At 39.2% G+C, this 18,837-nt stretch overlaps 1 protein-coding gene across 2 annotated transcripts in view; it reads left to right on the top strand.

The window, feature by feature from the left end:
* The window catches only part of gpc5c (glypican 5c), an 88,881-nt gene that overhangs the window by 12,987 nt on the left and 57,057 nt on the right, over positions 1 to 18,837 (top strand). For both annotated transcript variants that reach the window (XM_026925637.3, XM_026925636.3), the window contains exon 2: positions 3,408 to 3,569. In XM_026925637.3, the coding sequence (XP_026781438.3) occupies positions 3,408 to 3,569 (162 nt within the window). The remainder of the gene's footprint in view (positions 1 to 3,407; positions 3,570 to 18,837) is intronic.

Raw genomic sequence — 18,837 nt, 5'->3', positions numbered from 1 at the left:
ATTTGGGGGGTGAGGTGTGTAGTATTCCATGCTATTGGCTATTGTAGGAATCAGTTAAGCCCTTTGACACACTCCCTTCCTGTTTCATACATCAACATACAGAATTAAATCAGGCTCTCATATCATTTCATGGGCATGTTAATGGTATCTGGTGTTGTGTGCTGTGAATGTGCAGTAACCAAAAGCATTGTGCTTCTGCTATATTTGGTTATTAATCAGAAAAGAGGCTTTCTTGGCAATCAAGATCAGAAAAGAATTTCTTGCTAATAAAAAAAAACTGCTGATTTCAAACACTAACTGATGGTTTGTAATGCAATATATGTGTACTCAGTGAATGTTTAGAGAATACTTCATAGACAGCTGACATGATAGCAGAAAGATCATATGAAAGATGGCATGTGATAGGAAGTATGAATGTTAAGTATGAGAAAAAATAATAAAAAAAAAAAGGGACAGAGGTTATGACTTCACTCCTTTGGGAAACACAGCAGCTGGTTCAACCTAGATAATTAAGCCACACTGATGCATTGCCAGGGTATGCTGATAGCAAGAGATGGCGAGAGCTATCCACCCCTATTGTGTTTCAAGGCCAGATTTGGAATGGGTGGCACAAAGCTTGGGTCAGGGTTGCGGAGTGATAGTGAGTGAATGCTTGAGAGACATTTCTTGGGGTCAGCTTTCATTGCATAGGCTTTCTGTCCCCATTTCCTACCCCCTTCCCTTTCCCCCAATCCCCTTCCCTCCCTCTGTTGAGGGCCAAGGTGCTGCGTGCGATCCTGGGCCTCAATTTCCGAGGGCTCCAGTGTCACAGCAGTTAATTCTGTCTGTGATGTCAGTATGGTGTGTATGCCAGAATGTTGAGTGTGTGCCTATGTGTGTGTGCTTAAAAAGCTTCATTACAATTAAATGGACAGGGCTGTCTTTATTTGAATGACAGTACTGAGTGTCCTTGCTATGTGACTGTAAGTGTGTGTGTGTGTGTGTGTGTGTGTGTGGCTCACAGCACTAAGTTAAGGTTTCCAATAGCAGTAAGCATTAGATCATCACCCTAATGAGGAAATGAAAATGGATATTAAGAGAGTATTTATGACTAAGCTTGTACATTTAGGCCCTGATCTAATAAGATCTCAAATAATGAGTACTAATTTGAATGTGCAGTTGGACAAATTGTATGCAGTTAGTGAATGTGTTGTGGGTGATTTAAAAAAAAAAAGAATTGCATGAATGATGTCACTGTCAGGTGGCAGAGACAGCTGCATTTCCAGGTATTGCTTTATTATGCAAAAAATGGGCAAACAAATCTAAAACTCTAGGCAATATCATGGTCAAAAACAAGCAAAAAGTCAGGTGATCTGCAATCAGGGTAATCAGGGCAAAACCAGAAATACATAAACCAGATCCCAAACCATATAAACGTGTACGGGAAACAGCCTTGGTACATCATGTGAGTAAACAACACTCAGTGATACTTCGCATTGAATGGGTGTCCAGACTGTGTTTATAGGGTGTGTGAGTGATTGAAACCAGGTATGTTGTATCAGTACTCTGGAGACCTAGAATGTGACAGTGAATGTGTGTGTTGGTAGTTGTCATCCATGGTGCCCATGTTTGTAGACTGTGCTGCTGCATGGGAGTTGGAGTTTGACGCTGATTCCAGCATTGGCATGACAGTCACAAGCTAAGTAGTGGAGGAAACAATATGTAAATGAAGTTCAAATAAAGGCAATGAGAAAATGAGTGATAAAACAGTTTAAAATGCAGTATGAAAGTAAAATAAAACAGTGCAGTCATGCATCTTAAGGAATGAATGAAAACCTTTTCAAATGCTCCATTTAAATGCTGCTCACAATGGACAGGTGAACGTGCAGTAAAAAAAAATCAAATATGAAACTCAACTTGTTTTGAGATACTGAGCAACAATAAGTTTTCGACAAACTCATTAGTATGGTTATAAGACTTGCCCTTCAGCTGTATTCATTTGTGCATGCGACCTTTGTTCCCTTTGACTCCAGGCTGAACTAAATGACCATTGCTCTTACTTGGTTGAAAGCATGTCTCAGTGTCTTGCCACGTGACTGCTCTGAAGGTATGTCTCTTAGGCAAATCCCCATGGAGTGTAGGCCGTTATGGTTAAAACCCAGCCACTTTTCTTGGCTTTTCCTGCATTTTTTCAGGTGTTTTTTTTGCTTTGCATTGCTTGATTTATTTTGGACAATGTGCCTGGTCTTACCTGACTTTCCCATTGCTTTTATCTGTGTTTGGCTGTTTCTGTAGCTCTTAACCTCAATAGACTTATCAATAATCAAGAGTGAGACCAGAATCTCTCAACAGTGTCTCTTTCAAACAGTGATGCTGATCATTTATGCTGAACATGATTTTATCTCTAATCAAATAATTTTCTGCTTCACCAAAATTTCTTTTCTTTTTTGCTTAAGTGATGTGCTTGTCTATACTCAAGAGCCCAAAACAGTTTTCTTCTTTTTTCAAAGGTGTCTATTATACCATCTTTTTTTATGCTCCATCTCCCTCAAATTCAGTAGGCAGGGTTTTATAAACCTCTATTGCTTCATTACGTAGTACATGTAGCAGGATGTCTATTTTTACCATCTCTGGCTTGGATTCAGCACCACTCGCAGTCTTGTAAATGTGGAAGCATTGAAGTATTGTGGAAGCTAAAACTGTCCATGCCATTATTGTCATTTAACACACACACACACACACACACACACACATATATATATATAGTTATTTCAGCTCAAACCTAATCTTCCCAAACATAATCCTTTGTAGACCCTGTAACTAAATGAGTTTTACATTTTACCAATAAGTTACCTACTATGTGTAGGTATGTCACTTTGTCCAAATACCTTTGAACCCCTGAAAATGGAGGTACTTTGTTGAAAATGGCTGTAATTCCTAAATGGTAAATGCCATATGTTTGTGGAACCTCTTAAATATGTCTCTTGTATAAAGGCAAAATCACAAAAACTCTGTCATTGTCCAAATACTTCCGGACCTGAATGTATATATATATATATATATATATATATATATATATATATGGGCATGCAAACACACATACATATACATATATCACTTGTAAATAGCAAAAATAAAACTATACAAAATTAATCACTGCGTTCATACACAAGCAAACAACAACAAAAAAAACCATATGTGTGCAATCAATTGTCAAGTATATCCAGCCCCAGGGCTGCAGAGGGGAAGACACTGTTTATGGAAGGGAAATTGCAGGGATAAAGTGTTACAGAGATTTCAGCTCAAACCTAATCTTCCCAAACATAATCCTTTGTAGACCCTGTAACTAAATGAGTTTTATATTTTACCAATAAGTTACCTACTACGTGTATTGAAACTGGACATTCAATGACCTTTCTTTCTACCAGATGTGAACCTGTTGGTGTGTAAGCATGCTGGACCATCCTGCTGTACACGTAAGATGGAGGAGAGCTACAAAGTTGCAGCGGTGAGGGATACTGTGCAGAATATCAGGTCATACAGCTTCGAACTCAAATACCTGCTCTTGGGCCATGCTGCTGCCTTCCAGGGTATGAATGAATAAAACTAATTAGAATTTTGGATATAAGATAACCAGTTACATTTTATGAACACTCACAATCATATATAAGGTCATTGTGCTTTTAGTTGCGTTAGTTGAAACAATTTACCAAAAGTGGGCATTTAGGTCTTGGGATTTATAGATAGATTGGGGAATAAAATGAAATGGTAGAAGGGCAGATGTTAATGTGCAGTTACACTACATATGTTTGTACTGTAAAGTGGATTTAAGCAACTGACCAACAGACTGTTTCAATGAAAATCAGAAGCACTCCACTAAATCAAACTCTAATATTTCTTATAATGTTTAAAAAAAATTAACATTTCTCCACATAAGATCAGTCTCAGTTATATTAATAACCAAACATAGTAGTTGACAGCAGAATGTTTCCTTTGTTTCTATGCATTTTCAGAAAACCCAAGTCTACTATTGTGTGGCTAATGTCCCAGGTGTGTGGCTTTAGCTATGCATGATAGACAGTTTGAGTAGTAGTACAGACTGAGACAGTTTATTCTCTGCGGGATTGGTCTAGATGTTTTTTTCCCCCATATCCCTTAGGTTGTGATTGGGACCAATTTTTACTTTTAACTGGGAATATCATTGGAGAGTTGCTTTCAGGATTTTTGGCTTTTAGTGACCACAACTGGTAAAGTACATATCTATTCAGAACCTTTGCAGTGGGTCAGTCTATCTCAAGTGGTCCAATAATTGTAAAGTTGGTTGCTTGACCATTTTTAATTTTTCAAATTTTTTTGAGCAATTATCTCTATGTATTGGCATTGCAAAACCACCATTTTTTATTTTTTTTATTTTACTTGGGTTAACCACGATGGCCATCTTTATGTCATGGCACGCAACAAATTTTGGTTATACAGCTGTTTATGGAAACCTCAATATCTCGGGTAGGGATGGTCCTAGCTCCTTAGAACAAAAACTGACCTCTAGAGCACATTACAAGGTACATATATAAACAATAAAATAGTTTATATAAAATTTTTTGCATATTCTTGTTCCTTAGGCTTTGAACTTAAGTCTAATTGTAATGCTCAAGATTCCTCATAGTTCCACATTTAGGGTGACTTTATAATGGGAAGGGCTCGAGTCTTAGTCTAAAAATTTTTACGGGGTAGCTAGGTAAGTATAGTGTGCATACATAACATTTCAGGTTTGAGACTTCTCTTATTTGAAAGAGGCAATCTCACACCCCACACCCACTCTGACCAACATCTCTCCACACAACCATCAACACCTCCTGTAACCCCCCCCTCACCCCCATCTTGATACTCAACCTGCACTTAGGATCTGTGAAATGAATGTGTGTCAGCTCTTCAGGAGAAAATCAGGAAAGCACCAGGACCAGACAATATCTCACCCATCTGTCTGAAAGTCTGTGCAGACCAGCTGACACCCATCTTCACACGGAACCTCAACAGATCACTGGAGCAGTGCAAAGTCCCTTCCTGCTTCAAACACTCCATCATCCCTGTCCGAAAGAATTCCAAGAACTCTGGGCTGAATGACTACAGACCTGTTGCCTTAACATCTGTGGTCATGAAGATATTTGAGAGACTAGTGTTGACCCACCTGAAGAACATCACTGGACCCCTACTAGATCCCTTTCAGTTTGCGTACAGAGCAAACAGGTCAGTGGATGATGCAGTCAAAATGGGACTGCATTACATCCTGCAACACCTCAACAGACCAAACTAACACAGCTCTCTGTGCCCACCTCCATCTATCAGTAGATCACCAACTTCCTGACAGACAGGCAGCAGCTAGTGAGGCTGGGAAAATTTACATCTAACACCTGCTCAGTTAGCACTGGTGCTCCTCAGGGTTGTGTGCTCTCCCCACTTCTATTCTCCCTCTACACAAATGAGTGAACCTCCTCAGACCCCTCTGTTAAGCTCCTGAAGTTTGCAGATGACACCACAGTCATTGGCCTCATCCAGGATGGTGATGAGTCTGCATACATAAGGGAAGTTGAGCAGCTGGGCTGTCTGGTGCATTCGAAACAACCTGGAGCTGAACATGCTCAAAACAGTGGAGATGATAGTGGACTTCAGGCGGAACCCCCTGGCACTACCCCCACTCACCATCCTGGACAACACGCTCACCAAGATCTTCAGGATTACTAGAAAATTATAGGCAGGTAAGTTTGGAAGTTGGAGCTAAACTCTGCAGATTTGAAGAACCCTGTGACAGACCATGCTTCACTGTTGCCAGTATCAAATGTAACATTTTAGACCTCATTGACAATACATGTTTAAACATAAACATAATTACTGTAAATACTGTTCATTTTTATTATATGTTTTATTATTTGTTGCATCTGTTCATTTCTCAAAATGCATGAATAAAGAAGGCTTTTCCCCAGATTTCTACTAGCCCAAGCTCTGTACCCAGTGAAATCTCAAACTCAAATTTTTTTATAGCATAATGCTACTGTAAAGGACTTATTTCAGTGAAAATTTTAGGTTCACAGGAATTTTTAAAAATTGTACTTTCTCGACCCCATAAAACAAGAGAAGCCTCAAACCTGAAATGTTGTGCATGCACACTATACTTACCAAAGTACCCCCTAAAAAAATAAGACTGAGACTTGAACCCTTCCCATTATAAATTCACCCTAAAAGTGGAGCTGTGAGCAATCTTGAGCATTACATTTGGACTTAAGTTCTAAGTCTGAGGAACGAGAATGTGCAAAATGCTTATATATGTACAAGTACCCATGTACTCTAGAGATATTTTGTTTTCCAAGTAGCTCAGCTGAGATATTGAGGTTTCCATAAACAGCTGTATAACCAAAACTTATTGTGTCCCATGACACAAAGATGGCCATCTATTTAAACCAAGTAAAAATAAATAAATAAATATAAAAGTAGATAGATAGATAGATAGATAGATAGATAGATAGATAAAAAATTCAAAAATGCTTTTTTGCTCATCCCTAATACATTTAGACTTCAGTAACACATTTTTCCCATTTCAATGTGTAAAAACAGAGGTAAAAACTATGTATCTCCACTGGGACTGCCTGGACAGGAAAGTTCCTGGTGTTGGCTTGTTTTGTGCCAGGAGCCCTTAAGCATAAGATCTCAGTAATAAAAGTAGGCTGTAATGAGCCAGCTTGTATGACCAGTTAGTATCTGTCATTTCCACTGGGGTGGAGTGGTATACACAAATGCTGTATATACAATGCAATACACAATTATGAAAACCCTCAAGGCTATTCTATTTCATTTCCTCTTACATGCCCTTTTTATTGGAACCTAGACAGAATCATTGTTAGTTCTCATGAACTAATGATGCAGCAAAACACAGCTGGTCAATAACAGCTGAGCAGCCAAAGTACTCTTAGTCCTCTCAAATGGGAGGACTTTGTATACAGGACTGTAATTAATCTCCCAAGTGGTGCAACTGTCTAAGGTTTCACCCAATCACCGGGAGATCATGAGTTCTAATCCCATTAATGCTATAACCAACTGTGGCTGGGAATCCAAGAGAGGTGCAACTGACCCTGCTCTATGAGTGGAAAGAATAGCCATTGTCTTTCCCAAGTCTATCAGCATAACAGTAATGGACAATGTGTTTCCAGGCTGGTAGCTGTCATGCGATAAATGAGATTTAACTAGCATAGAAAGATGGATGGATATACTTTATTGAGCACTACAGTAGCTGAAGAACACAGGACTTAAATGCACAGAATCAATACATATACTGGCCCATATTAGACATTTTTATACTGTATACACACAGACATCAATGCACAAGCAAGAAAATGCAGAAACACAATAATGATTGAAACATTCTGATTTAGTGTGTGTTTAGTTTGGCTAGGAGTAAATTGACTACAATTTAGTACATTAAAGAAAATAAAATCTCTTGTAATTCTGACATGGAATAAAAGTTAACAGACTGCAGTTACATTTCATCTGTGGAGATAAAATGTACCACCAAAGCTATCTCAGTGTCAAGTGACTCATGGACTACTCTGTATATGTATTTTCTGATGTGTGGTAGAGAAAAGCTATTGCCAAAAGCAAGAGTACCCACAAATTTAATGAGCTGGTCAGTGTTCTGTCACCTTCTGTTTGCTTTGGCAGCGTAAGCTGGCTACTACTGACGCTCACTACACACTCATTCATGGATGTCCAGCTCTGCATTATTGAATGAATGCTGAAACACACTTAGAGCCGCCCCCTCGTCACCCGAACCCCCCCCTCCTGCACGCCTGCCACACACACACATACACACACACACACAAACACATATTCAATCTTATAAACAAGCAGAAATTCAAAGACTCACACAAGTGCCATTTCACTCACAAACATGAGAAGACGATACACACCCACACTAAAAGAAAGACTGAGTGAGTACTGAAACACCCTAAAGGAGGAGAATAAAATAGATTTGGAGAACTGGATCTGTCTCACATCTTAATTAACATGATTCTGGTTTGATGTTTCACCACTGTAACTATACTTTAACTGTGATGATTGTTTACCAAAGGATGTGGGCTTTAAATGTAGTGATACTACAGCCTCCATATTCTGGAATTCAATAAATATTATTATTATTATTATTATTTCTTTAAAACAATTAGGCACCATACTGCCCTATAAGTTTTCTTTGTCTCCTTCATGTAGGCACCGTATGCAGAGTGAAATATGGGATTAGGCTAGACATAAAAAAATGCATGTAAAAACTTTCTCTGGGAGAGTTTTGAAGAACAGAGAATAGAAAAGAGTAGAGAAGAGTAATTATGTTATGGATTGTGTATGTAATATTTATGATCCTAATCTACTTAATTAATCCTATCAGATTTGTTCACCTCTTCAAACATACACAGAAACAAGGCATGGACTTAATGAACTAAATATAGAATAAGACTTCACAAAAAACAGAAACAACAGTTAAGGGCTGGGCAGAGAACAGGTGAGTATGATCAGGAAACTTCCTAATCATAGGACAGGAGTGGAGACAAGACTCACACCAAAATGTATATGGTCAAGCGCCATGCACTGAATTTGTGACAGTGGAGTCGATCTTTTTCCACAATTTCCACCACCAAGCAAACCATAAGACGCTATACATCTACCAGTTTTTTTTTTTTTTTTTCTTTCCTGTCAGCCAAGTAAAATCTGCCATTCTCAAATCAGGCCAAATCCCAGATGGCTTCCCATTCAGTTTATTTGCTTGCTTCATAGACTATTACATAATGGTGCTGTACGTGGTGTGGACTACCATTTGAGATTCCTCCACAGAAATGCATGACTCCTTGTATTTATTTATTTATTTGTTTGTTTGTTTCTAATTTACTATTGTCTTATTGCACTTAAACTTCTCTATTTTCATCAAACATTAACATATTGGCATATTGGGTGCACTCACAGCCATTAACACAAACCTGCTGTGTCTCCTGCTCAATAGTTCACCCTGCAAGGGCAGTATAGAATATTCTACTTTATTACTCATACTTCTATACTATTCATGCCTAGTACTTCGTGTCCTTCTTTCACGGTTTGCGTGGTTATGTGATGGGCCAAGTACATCTTGGCCAAGATATATGGCTAGCATTCGGTTTCAAATTTACAGTTACATTTGCATATTACAGCATTTAGCAGATGCTCTTATTCAGAGTGACTTACAGAAGGTCACTGAGGTCTCAGTCGAAAAACTGATTTGTTACAGAGCCATGCTGTTTTTTGCTGTTTGATGGAAAAGCGCTATTAGTTGGTAGCCTGAAATAGTTAGTGAATGGTGGGCTGAAGTCTATGTCTTTTGGGGAAGTTGAGGGGAGCTAAAAAAAGGTCTTTTTATAAAGTTAGAACAAGAAAGCAGATTGACTGAACATTAATTTGGTTAATTTGACCTAGTCCAAATGAACACCTATGACATAATACTACTGGTGCTGACATTCTTCTTGCTGTTTGTTGGCGCCAACCTTCTGAATATAATATAAACCTTGAGAGAGCACAGCTGTTATTGTTAGGCATGTCATAAATCGGTACCTTGTTATTCATATGTCAAAAGCAGCCAAGAGGTCAAATGAAAAGGACTGAGGACATTATGTTATCTCTCTATGGACCGCTGTAAAAAGTGTGTTTTTAATATATGGCTTAGCCAGACTACAACAATGTTCCTCAAAGCATCATAGTGTTAAGATTATCTCAGATAGATAACATGCACTGTGTCAATTCTCAGTTGTCTTTGTACTGTAATCCTTTTGGCAAACTTCAGCCTTGTGTATTCTCATGGAATGTCTATGATGTTCAAATGTATTTGTCGGAACATTGTGATTCAAATCCCAGCTTTGTTTTAGCAGCAAATCAATTTAAATGACTATTAGTTGCCTCAATATCACTTATGGAAAATACTGAAAACAAAGATTATTCTAAATCCAATTTAAATAATCACTGAACCCATCTTTAAGCAGAAAGTTCAAATGAACCACAATATTAGAAGGAAGTAAAATGGTCTGCAATGTGTGCAACTTTCCTGAAACATCTGAGGTATTAATGTCTTTCATTTCTTCATTTGAACAATGGTCAGCCATTTGTTTAGTTTGTCTGATGTTTCCAATTAATATTGCTGTGACCCTTTCATGGGCTCACATGTTTGCCACCCACCTCTGGTGTTGGGGCTTCGTGCTCTGCGTTAGGTTGGCACCCAGTCCTGGGTGTCCCCCACCTAGGATAGGCTTCAGGCTCCCCTGGGACCCTGTGTAGGATGAGAGGTATGAAAAATGAATGGATGGGTGGTCTTCAGTTTCTTGCCTTTAGTTGGGATCTCTATAAACTGTGAGCCAGATGCTTAACATATGGATACACTAACCAGATGTGACAACAGTCTATAAGGAATCTATAAGGAAAATTATGTGACAACAATTCTTATATTATTATATTATTATATTATTATATTATTATAGTAAAGTGTTGTAACCGTATTACATAGTCAGACATTTTATAATTAATAACAAACAAAAAACAAACAAACAAAAAAATATATATATAAAGTATATTCCCATATGTTTATACACAAATGCCCCATTAGTCCCTCATTATTATTATTATTATTATTATTATTATTATTATTATTATTATTATTATTATTATCGTAGTAGTGGTGGTGGTATTAGTATTTTAGTATTAGTATCAAAACGTTCCTCTTTATCTTAGAGTGTCTTCTCTCTGGTCTTCTCTTCTTTCCTTGATCTAAACAGACACAAATTAAAGTTAAAATAGTGTAGACATATAACATTAATATTAATATAATACAATTTTTGTGTGTTTTGGATATGTTTGATTGTGAATATTTATAGGGAGACATATACATTTAAAGACGTAGAATTAGGTCAAAACCTTAAAGCATCAGGAGTTCAAAATATTTTGTTCCCCATTTAATTGTTTATTTCTCATTTTGCAAAAAAAAAAAATAGTAATAATAATAATAAGACACTTTCACCAGTCACTTTAATATGATCTCAGTGACTATTTACTTTGAGGTTTGAGGATTTCAGAAATTGCTGATCTCCTGGGATTTTCAGACACAACAGCCTATAGAGTTTACACAGAATGATATGAAAAACAAAAAACATCCATTGAGTGGCAGTTGTGCAGGATGAAACGCCTTGTTGCCAACAGAGGTCAGGAGAAAATAGCCAGACTGGTTCGAGCCACTGGTTCATGTCTTTACAACCGTGGTGAGCAGAAAAGCATCTCAGAATGCACAATGTCAAACCTTTCAGCAGATGGGCTACAACAACAGAAGACTACATCATGTTCTACTCCTGTCAGCTAAAAACAGGAAGGCAGTGGGTACAGGGTTACTGAAACTGGACAATTGAAGATCGGAAAAACATTGCCTGGTCCCAGGAGATCCACAGTACTCAAACCAGGCACCAACAACCATGTCACAGTCAAAGTCCCTCAGATCACTTTTTTCACTGAGCAAGGTAACCGATATTCCTATTAAAGTGGTCAGTGAGTGTATTTTTACATTAAGACATTCTTTGTCATTGTTTTTCTGTAGATAATCGGTCAAACATATATACACCATCAGGTTATAATGACATATACATGCATGCAATTTTCCTGCCAACCACCTTCTTCATTTTGTGAATTTTCTATCAAAATCCTTTGGGAGATGTATGTGTTCATGTGAAATTTATCCTTTAACTCCGCAGCAGATTTAGACTTATGAGATTGATATTCATAATGCAGATTTAAAAGTCCCTTTCATTATTCAAAACAAACCATGAGAAGAGGAGTCAACACAAAACATCATCCAATAAAGATAAACTGAAGTTCTACAGTTATGTTGTCTGTTCTGAAACAATCAGTATTGCAAAAGACACTATAAAAAGAAATTCTATTCTTTATTGCTTAGAAATAGAAAAAGTCCTAACAGAGAAGATTTTTTTTTCTTTTTCGCATCAATAATATAACTAATTAAATTAATTAATTAGCCATTATTTCAACTAATTAAAATAAATGCATCACAATAGTATATCCAAGTAATTGTAGCATTAAAGTTGTATTTGTAGCCTGTGTAAAGTAGCTGTGGAGACAGAAGGCAGTCAGAGTGTATAAATGTGGGTATCAACAGCCCCTTGGGAACCCTCACACCTCACAGACAAATTGGCTGCCAAGAACAAGCAGAAAAAAAGAGGGAAAAATACACTTGTTCCCCATCATTGTTATTCTTCTGTTCCTCTGTTCCTCGGCCCCAAACGCATGACTTCACAAGTTCAGGGAAGGAGTCTAATTGAATCACGCTAGTCTCATCTCCCCTCCCTTGGCAGATTGGTCCTTCTCAGACTTATGCTTTGACTAATTGGACTCGCCATGTTGCTTCCTGTGTGGAGCTGGAGTGAGTGATCCCAGAGAGAAAGAAATATAGACAGACAGAGAATGAAGAATGAGAGAATGTGGTGTTAAAGCTGATCCCACCCTTATAGTCTCTTGAGATTTTCTGTCTCTCTTGTTTCCGATAAAAAGAAAAAAAGTGAGAAAGGAAAGGAAAAAAGAAAAAAGAGAGAGATGTCATAATTCTACTGATTCGTGTTACTTTATGAATATGCTAATCAGGTATGGTACTGTCAGTAAAGCTCAATGAAATGAATGGAATTTAATTGTGAGAGAGAAAGAGAAAGAGAGAGAGAATTCTGTTCATATTCAGATTGGACCAATGACGCCATGTCTACACACCTGCTGCTTGACGACAGTGTCCAGCTGTTATGACTGTGACTTTGACTTATGGCTAACAGACGTTGGCATTTGGAAAAGTCTTTTCCTTTCAAAGTACTTTTCCCTTTAAAAAGCTATTTAAAAAAGAGTAATTTGTGCAGTTGCCCTCACGTCACCTTTTGAGAATAGGCAAAAATGTTCTACACAAATATTTTAATTTTCCCAACATATTATGTCATTACTTTTCAGACAAACTCTATATTTGCCTGCTATTAGCCAGGAGTACAAATAGGAGATACACACATTAAAATCCCTCTATTGGGATGGGATTTCAATTGGGATGCCAATAGACATTGGCACAAATCAGGTGATGAATATGAAATGTATATTAAATTCATAAGCAGCTAGAAAACACAATTAAAACATGGATTATATACAATAAATAGCTCATGATAGACAACTGATGCTTTAGGGCTTTTTATCCCAAATCTTGTTTGTCTCTGCCTCAAGGTTAAAACTATTAGCAGAGCTTTTAACAAGAAAATGGCTCTCAATTTTCATCCAAATCAACATAGAAATGGTTGCAAGAAAACACAAAAAATGTTTTGCAATGGTCTCTGGATTTGAGCTCTGTTAATAACATTTATAGAAGAAGTTAGTCTATGTGCACAAACCTAAGAAAATAGAGGACCTTGAAATTGTCTGCATGGAAGACTGGTCCAGTGTATAAATCACTATTTATATGTTTAAAGAAACTGTGTAAAAAAATAAAACAATACAAAATAAATAAAATAAAACAATAATATTGCATATATATTAATTTTCATCATTTTATAGACAGATTTTACTGTAACTGGAGACTTAAGAGGATCAATAAAACATTGCTCTTTATAAAAAGGTGCAGTTAGACAATAAAGCAAAAGAAAAGAGGAGCTTTAATAAAGGAATAAAGAACAAAGAAGGGAGGGATATTCCTCCCAAATTAAAAGTTACACAGAAAAGGAAAATTACATGTAATGGGAATGGGGTCTGTGAGGTGAGAGGGAGTGGTCAGGTCGCCTGAGTTTTATTACTATACTTTGTAAACACTCAAAGAGAGAGAGATAGGGAGAGAGAGAGAGAGAGAGAGAGAGAGAGAGGTGCTTACATCCATCATGGCTATTATTCTCTTCAGCACCGATGATCAAAATCCCGTTATCTGCTCTTACAACCTCTCTCTTTCTGTTTTCGCATCATTAAGTTGTTCCCCAATTACCCTGCTGCATGCATATGTGATTTCTTAGCCAACCACACTAAAGAGAGAGTGTGAGAAAAGGTCTGAGGTCTTCATATGGCCCATGTGACTGCAGTTTGATTCCCATCCAATGGGGGATGGCTGTTTCATTTCTCTGCCAGGCCATGATGTGAGGGTTTTAAGGACAAAGTTAACGTTTGGATCATAGATTCCTTTATATTGATTTTAAATAACTTTTACTTCTAAAAGCAGTACTCAATAAATGTAAAAAGTTTCAGAAAAATCACTAAATGTGAACATTTTGTTAAGTTTGTTCATATAGACTTCCTTTTGTAAATACTAGTATTATATCTCGAAATCATGTAGCATAATTATTGACTAAATTGCTCTCTAGGAACTCTATTGCTGCCTTTACCCATATCTTGTTTCCTTCCATTACTATGGGAAGAACCAAGGAACCCAAGACAGCTGCTTATCATGTTGATTTTTGCACATGTCACACAATGGACTGGGATCCCATCCAAAGTGTATATTTGCCTTGTGCCCAGTGTTCCTCAACTGTTTTCAGTGTACATAGACTCCATTTTTCTAGACACTGGATTGACCTAGTCCTGGATAGAGTGACCGGAATGGAAGACTAGAATGTTGGCTTAATATCACATACAAGACATCGTAAAGACAATCAATACATAGAAGAGGATACTGTATATGCATTGACTAGGGTTACATACCAACATGTAGTGAAACAAAATAGAAGCAATCAGGAGACATAACTAGTGTAAAGTGTGGAAGGAAACAAAAGGAAGCTGAGGAAGACTATATGACAAATAAAATACAGAGGTATATTTTATTTCTGTGTATTTGCTTGTTTATGTGATGTATAATGCATTCTTGAAAATCAACTATAGAGTCCCTTTGCTAGGATATGTTGGTCGTACAGTAATGTATCTGACTCATTAATCATAACATATTCCACATATCAAACACTGGGGCCTCATTATACAATACAAAATGTATGAAACTGATTGCTCTGGTTATAGCTCATGGTGGAGGATTGGAAGTACATAGCCAATGCCACCACTACCAAAAACAGGTCAGTTCAGCATTATATCAGACGTACATGCCTGATGTCTTCGTATGACAGGCCTCTGAAACTCAAGCCTTGAGATGGGATTAAGGGGCTTTTTTGAGGGTGATGGATGACCAGAGAGGGAAGAGCCCCCATGTCTCGGATCTGTGTGAATTCAGTTATGCAAAGGGAAAGTGAAGCTGTTCATACAAACATTACAGTGGATGTGGAATATTTTCACTGTCATTAAGATACTGTCAGCACTTCCTATTTGCACTAGAAGTGTAACACAATGCCACTGTCTGTATCTGTATCTCTTTAGTCTTCCACATGTGAAATAAATATTAACCTTACCTCTGGACAATCCTCAAAAAATACCAGATGTAGAAATCCCAGCAATTTTAGCATGTGTTATGGGGATGGGCTCAGTATGAGATGGAAAACTGTACCAAGCAGGTCCCACTATCCAAATAGATAAAAGATGGAAATAAATAAATAACCGGATTACAAATCCAGAATGGGCAAGGAGGAGCACTTACTGGCTAAGACATGACCTCAAATAATGATGGCGGCAGGGGGTGTGACCAGGGGAGCTAGCATGCCGTGCTCTACTGCGCTAACCACTACGCCACTCACTGTGATAAGCGACTGAGAGGAGAGAGTGTATAAGAGAAGTGGCGAGCCACTGAGAAGCCATAACCCGACATTCTCAATTTGTGCCACGACACGGAGAACAATCTCCATGCTGGTCGAATATCAGATAAAATATAAATGCCGCAGAGACGAGGGAGAGGCGTACCTTCATCATGGCTTAACAATGGGTTCAGTGAGGAAAGTCTCTCGCTGAACCAGGGCAAATTGCCCGTTTTTAGTGCTTAGATATAATAAATAAGGCACCTGACTGTAGGCTTGAGCCTCAATAAATCTTCTCTAAATCCTGTGGTAAAAGTATTGTGCTGAAAATTAGGGAAGATACCGAAATTAATACTCAGAGAGAACATACCACTCTGATACCTGGTGCAGATTATATCTGTACACTGACTAACAAAACCCTGGGGTTTAAATTGCGATGTACGCAGGTGCCATGTGCCAGTGCTGATTACCTGCACGGAACTGAAGCACTATAAAGGACCATGCAGGTGGCCGTGGATTTGCCTGAGAAGGCACCTGCAATATTTCCTGGACTCCACCCACAACGGCAGATCTTTAGTTGCCAGCCACAACCGCTGGCCAGGGCAGAATGTCGGAGCCATGCACCTCTTGCGATATGCCATGCAGTTGCTCCTCTGGGCAGCTGCTTGCAGGGCTGTTCTGGCCTTCTGCCAGACCCTGCAACACCGGAACCCCTTGTTCCCCTCCTGCTCAGCAGACATGGGTAGAAGGTAGCCAAACTGGCACTCAAGTGGCAACATGCCCAAGGCTGAGTGCCAGAGGGTGTTATGGGCATACTCCACCCACATTAGGTGTTTCACCCACATCGAGGGATTGGAGGAGGCCAGACATCGGAGGGACTGTTCCAGGTCTTGGTTGACCCTTTCTGTCTGGCCATTTGACTACTGGTGGAACCCCTACAATAGGCTCTCTATAGCACCTCCTAGATAGCAGAAGGCAAAACCGACTGGCGAATTGAGGACCTTGATTTGAGACCAAGTTGGTTGAGGGTTTAGGCAGCAGAATAAATTTACAGGCCTTCGAGAACCAGTCCCCTGGGACAACGGTAGGCCAGTGATAAAATCCAAGGAGAGATGTGACCATGGACAAGATGGTATGGGGAAGGGGTGAAGTAGACCTTGTGGACGGGTTCAAGGCTCCTTAGTTCGGGCACAGGTCTGGCAGGCCGTGACATAGGTCCAGACATCTTTATCCATTGAGGGCCACCAGAACCAATGCCACAAGAACTCCAAGGTTCTAATGGCACTAGGGTGCCCGGCAAAGGGTGAGTTGTGGCCCTAGGAGAGTCCCTATGGTCGGACACCCATTGGGACATAAAGCCTGCCGAAGCACCTGGCAGACCTCCTCTTCTAAAGAGGGGTGACTATTTGGGAGACGGAATTATGGGCTGGGGTGTGGCATCCTGTGACAGGGGATCCCTCTGGCGCAAAACCATGTCCAGCTTGATGTTCTTTGTCCCAGGTTTAAAGGACAGGATGAAGTTGAACCGGGCGAAGAACAGGGACCACCTGGACTGTCGCAGGTTCAGACGCTTGTCCTGCTGGATATACATCAGGTTTTGTGGTCCGTACCTCAGCCAGGGTACTGAAATTCTTCACGAAGCACTGGAAGAAATTTGTAAAGCCCAAGAACCGCTGGAATGTCCAGACTGAGATGAGGCCACTCCTTGACTGCTTTAGTCTTAACCAGGTCCATACTCAACCCCTCACGAGATATGAAAAAAGCCCAAGAAGGAGATAGTGGTGACATGAAACTGAGACTTCTCGAGCTTGTATAGGTGGTTTTGAAGAAGGAGCTGAAGGACCCAGTGGACATGTACCACATGCTGCTTTAGCGAGTTGCTAAAGATTAAGATTTCATCAATTTAGATGAACACATAGTGGTTCAACATCTCTTGTAGGGCCTCATTTGTGAAGCGCTGAAAGACTGCAGGGGCATTCATTAGGCCGAATTTTGAGGTACATTAGGGTTTATGAGATACTTGTAATGCCTCAAGGGAATGATAAATGCAGTCTTCCATTCAACGCCTGCCTAGTTTAGAGAAGTTCTTGGCCCGATGTAGTGGGTCAAAGTTCATCAAGGGCAGAGGGTGTTGGTCCTTTTGGGTCACCATGTTTAGGCTGTGGTAATCTATGCAGGGGCACAGGCTCCCATCCCGTTTCTTAACAAAGAAGAAGCCTGCACCTGCCGGTGAGGTGGATGGATGAATAAACCACAGAGATAAAGCCTTTTGGATATATTCATCCATGGCTTTATGTTGACCAAAGAGACAACTTAAACACAAGTATAGTACCTCCAGATTCTAGCTGAACTGCTGCATTTGATACAAAGTTTAAAGCCTTTCTAAACGAAGCGAAGGTTAAACTGATAAGTTGATAGTTTGTTCACATCATGGTCTGAGAAACTGCTAGAAACTCGGGATTTCGTTCACTCTCTGTTCAAAGCCATTTTCACCCGTGTGTTTATGTGTTAGATTAGTTTCTGTGTCTTAGAACAGTAATAAAGTCTCGTCTGATTTTAAAGGCAAGTGTCTTGTGTCTCTGTACTTATAATTTGCTGCCTCAAACTGCCGATCTTGTTACTGTGCTCTCAATATAGTGTTTCACTATATTTAGGATATTATTGCCAGTGGCCACGGAGGTAAATATCCCATGCACAGTTAATAAATACACTAATTTCAACATATCGCTGGACGAATAGTTGTTCAGCTATTAAAATATTAAGTTTGCAAAATTTCCCCTTCTGAGCTGGTCTGCTAATCTCCTACATATTTTGGTGGAGAATGCAGGCAGCTTAACCTAAACAGCTAATTTACTACAACGTGCTCAGGCCGGATTGCCTTATTTGACTAGAGCTCCAACAATCACTCTTGTAGATGGTTGTCCAGCCAGATGGTGAGGCTATACATGGCCTCCAGGTCCCTGGAGGGATCATGAGCAACCAGCTCATCTTTCAACTCCTCTGAGAGGTCCTGTACATTCGTATGTATGGTCGTTCCAGCCTGAACCAGCTGCCATGGTTCAAAACTTGATCGTATAATTGGCTAGGGAGTGAGCACCCTTGCGCATCTGGACGAGAGATGAGGTAA

The sequence above is a fragment of the Pangasianodon hypophthalmus genome, chromosome 21, assembly GCF_027358585.1.
Source record: "Pangasianodon hypophthalmus isolate fPanHyp1 chromosome 21, fPanHyp1.pri, whole genome shotgun sequence".
Classification (NCBI taxonomy): Eukaryota; Metazoa; Chordata; class Actinopteri; order Siluriformes; family Pangasiidae; genus Pangasianodon; species Pangasianodon hypophthalmus.
This window is presented reverse-complemented; position numbering and strand designations above follow the sequence as displayed.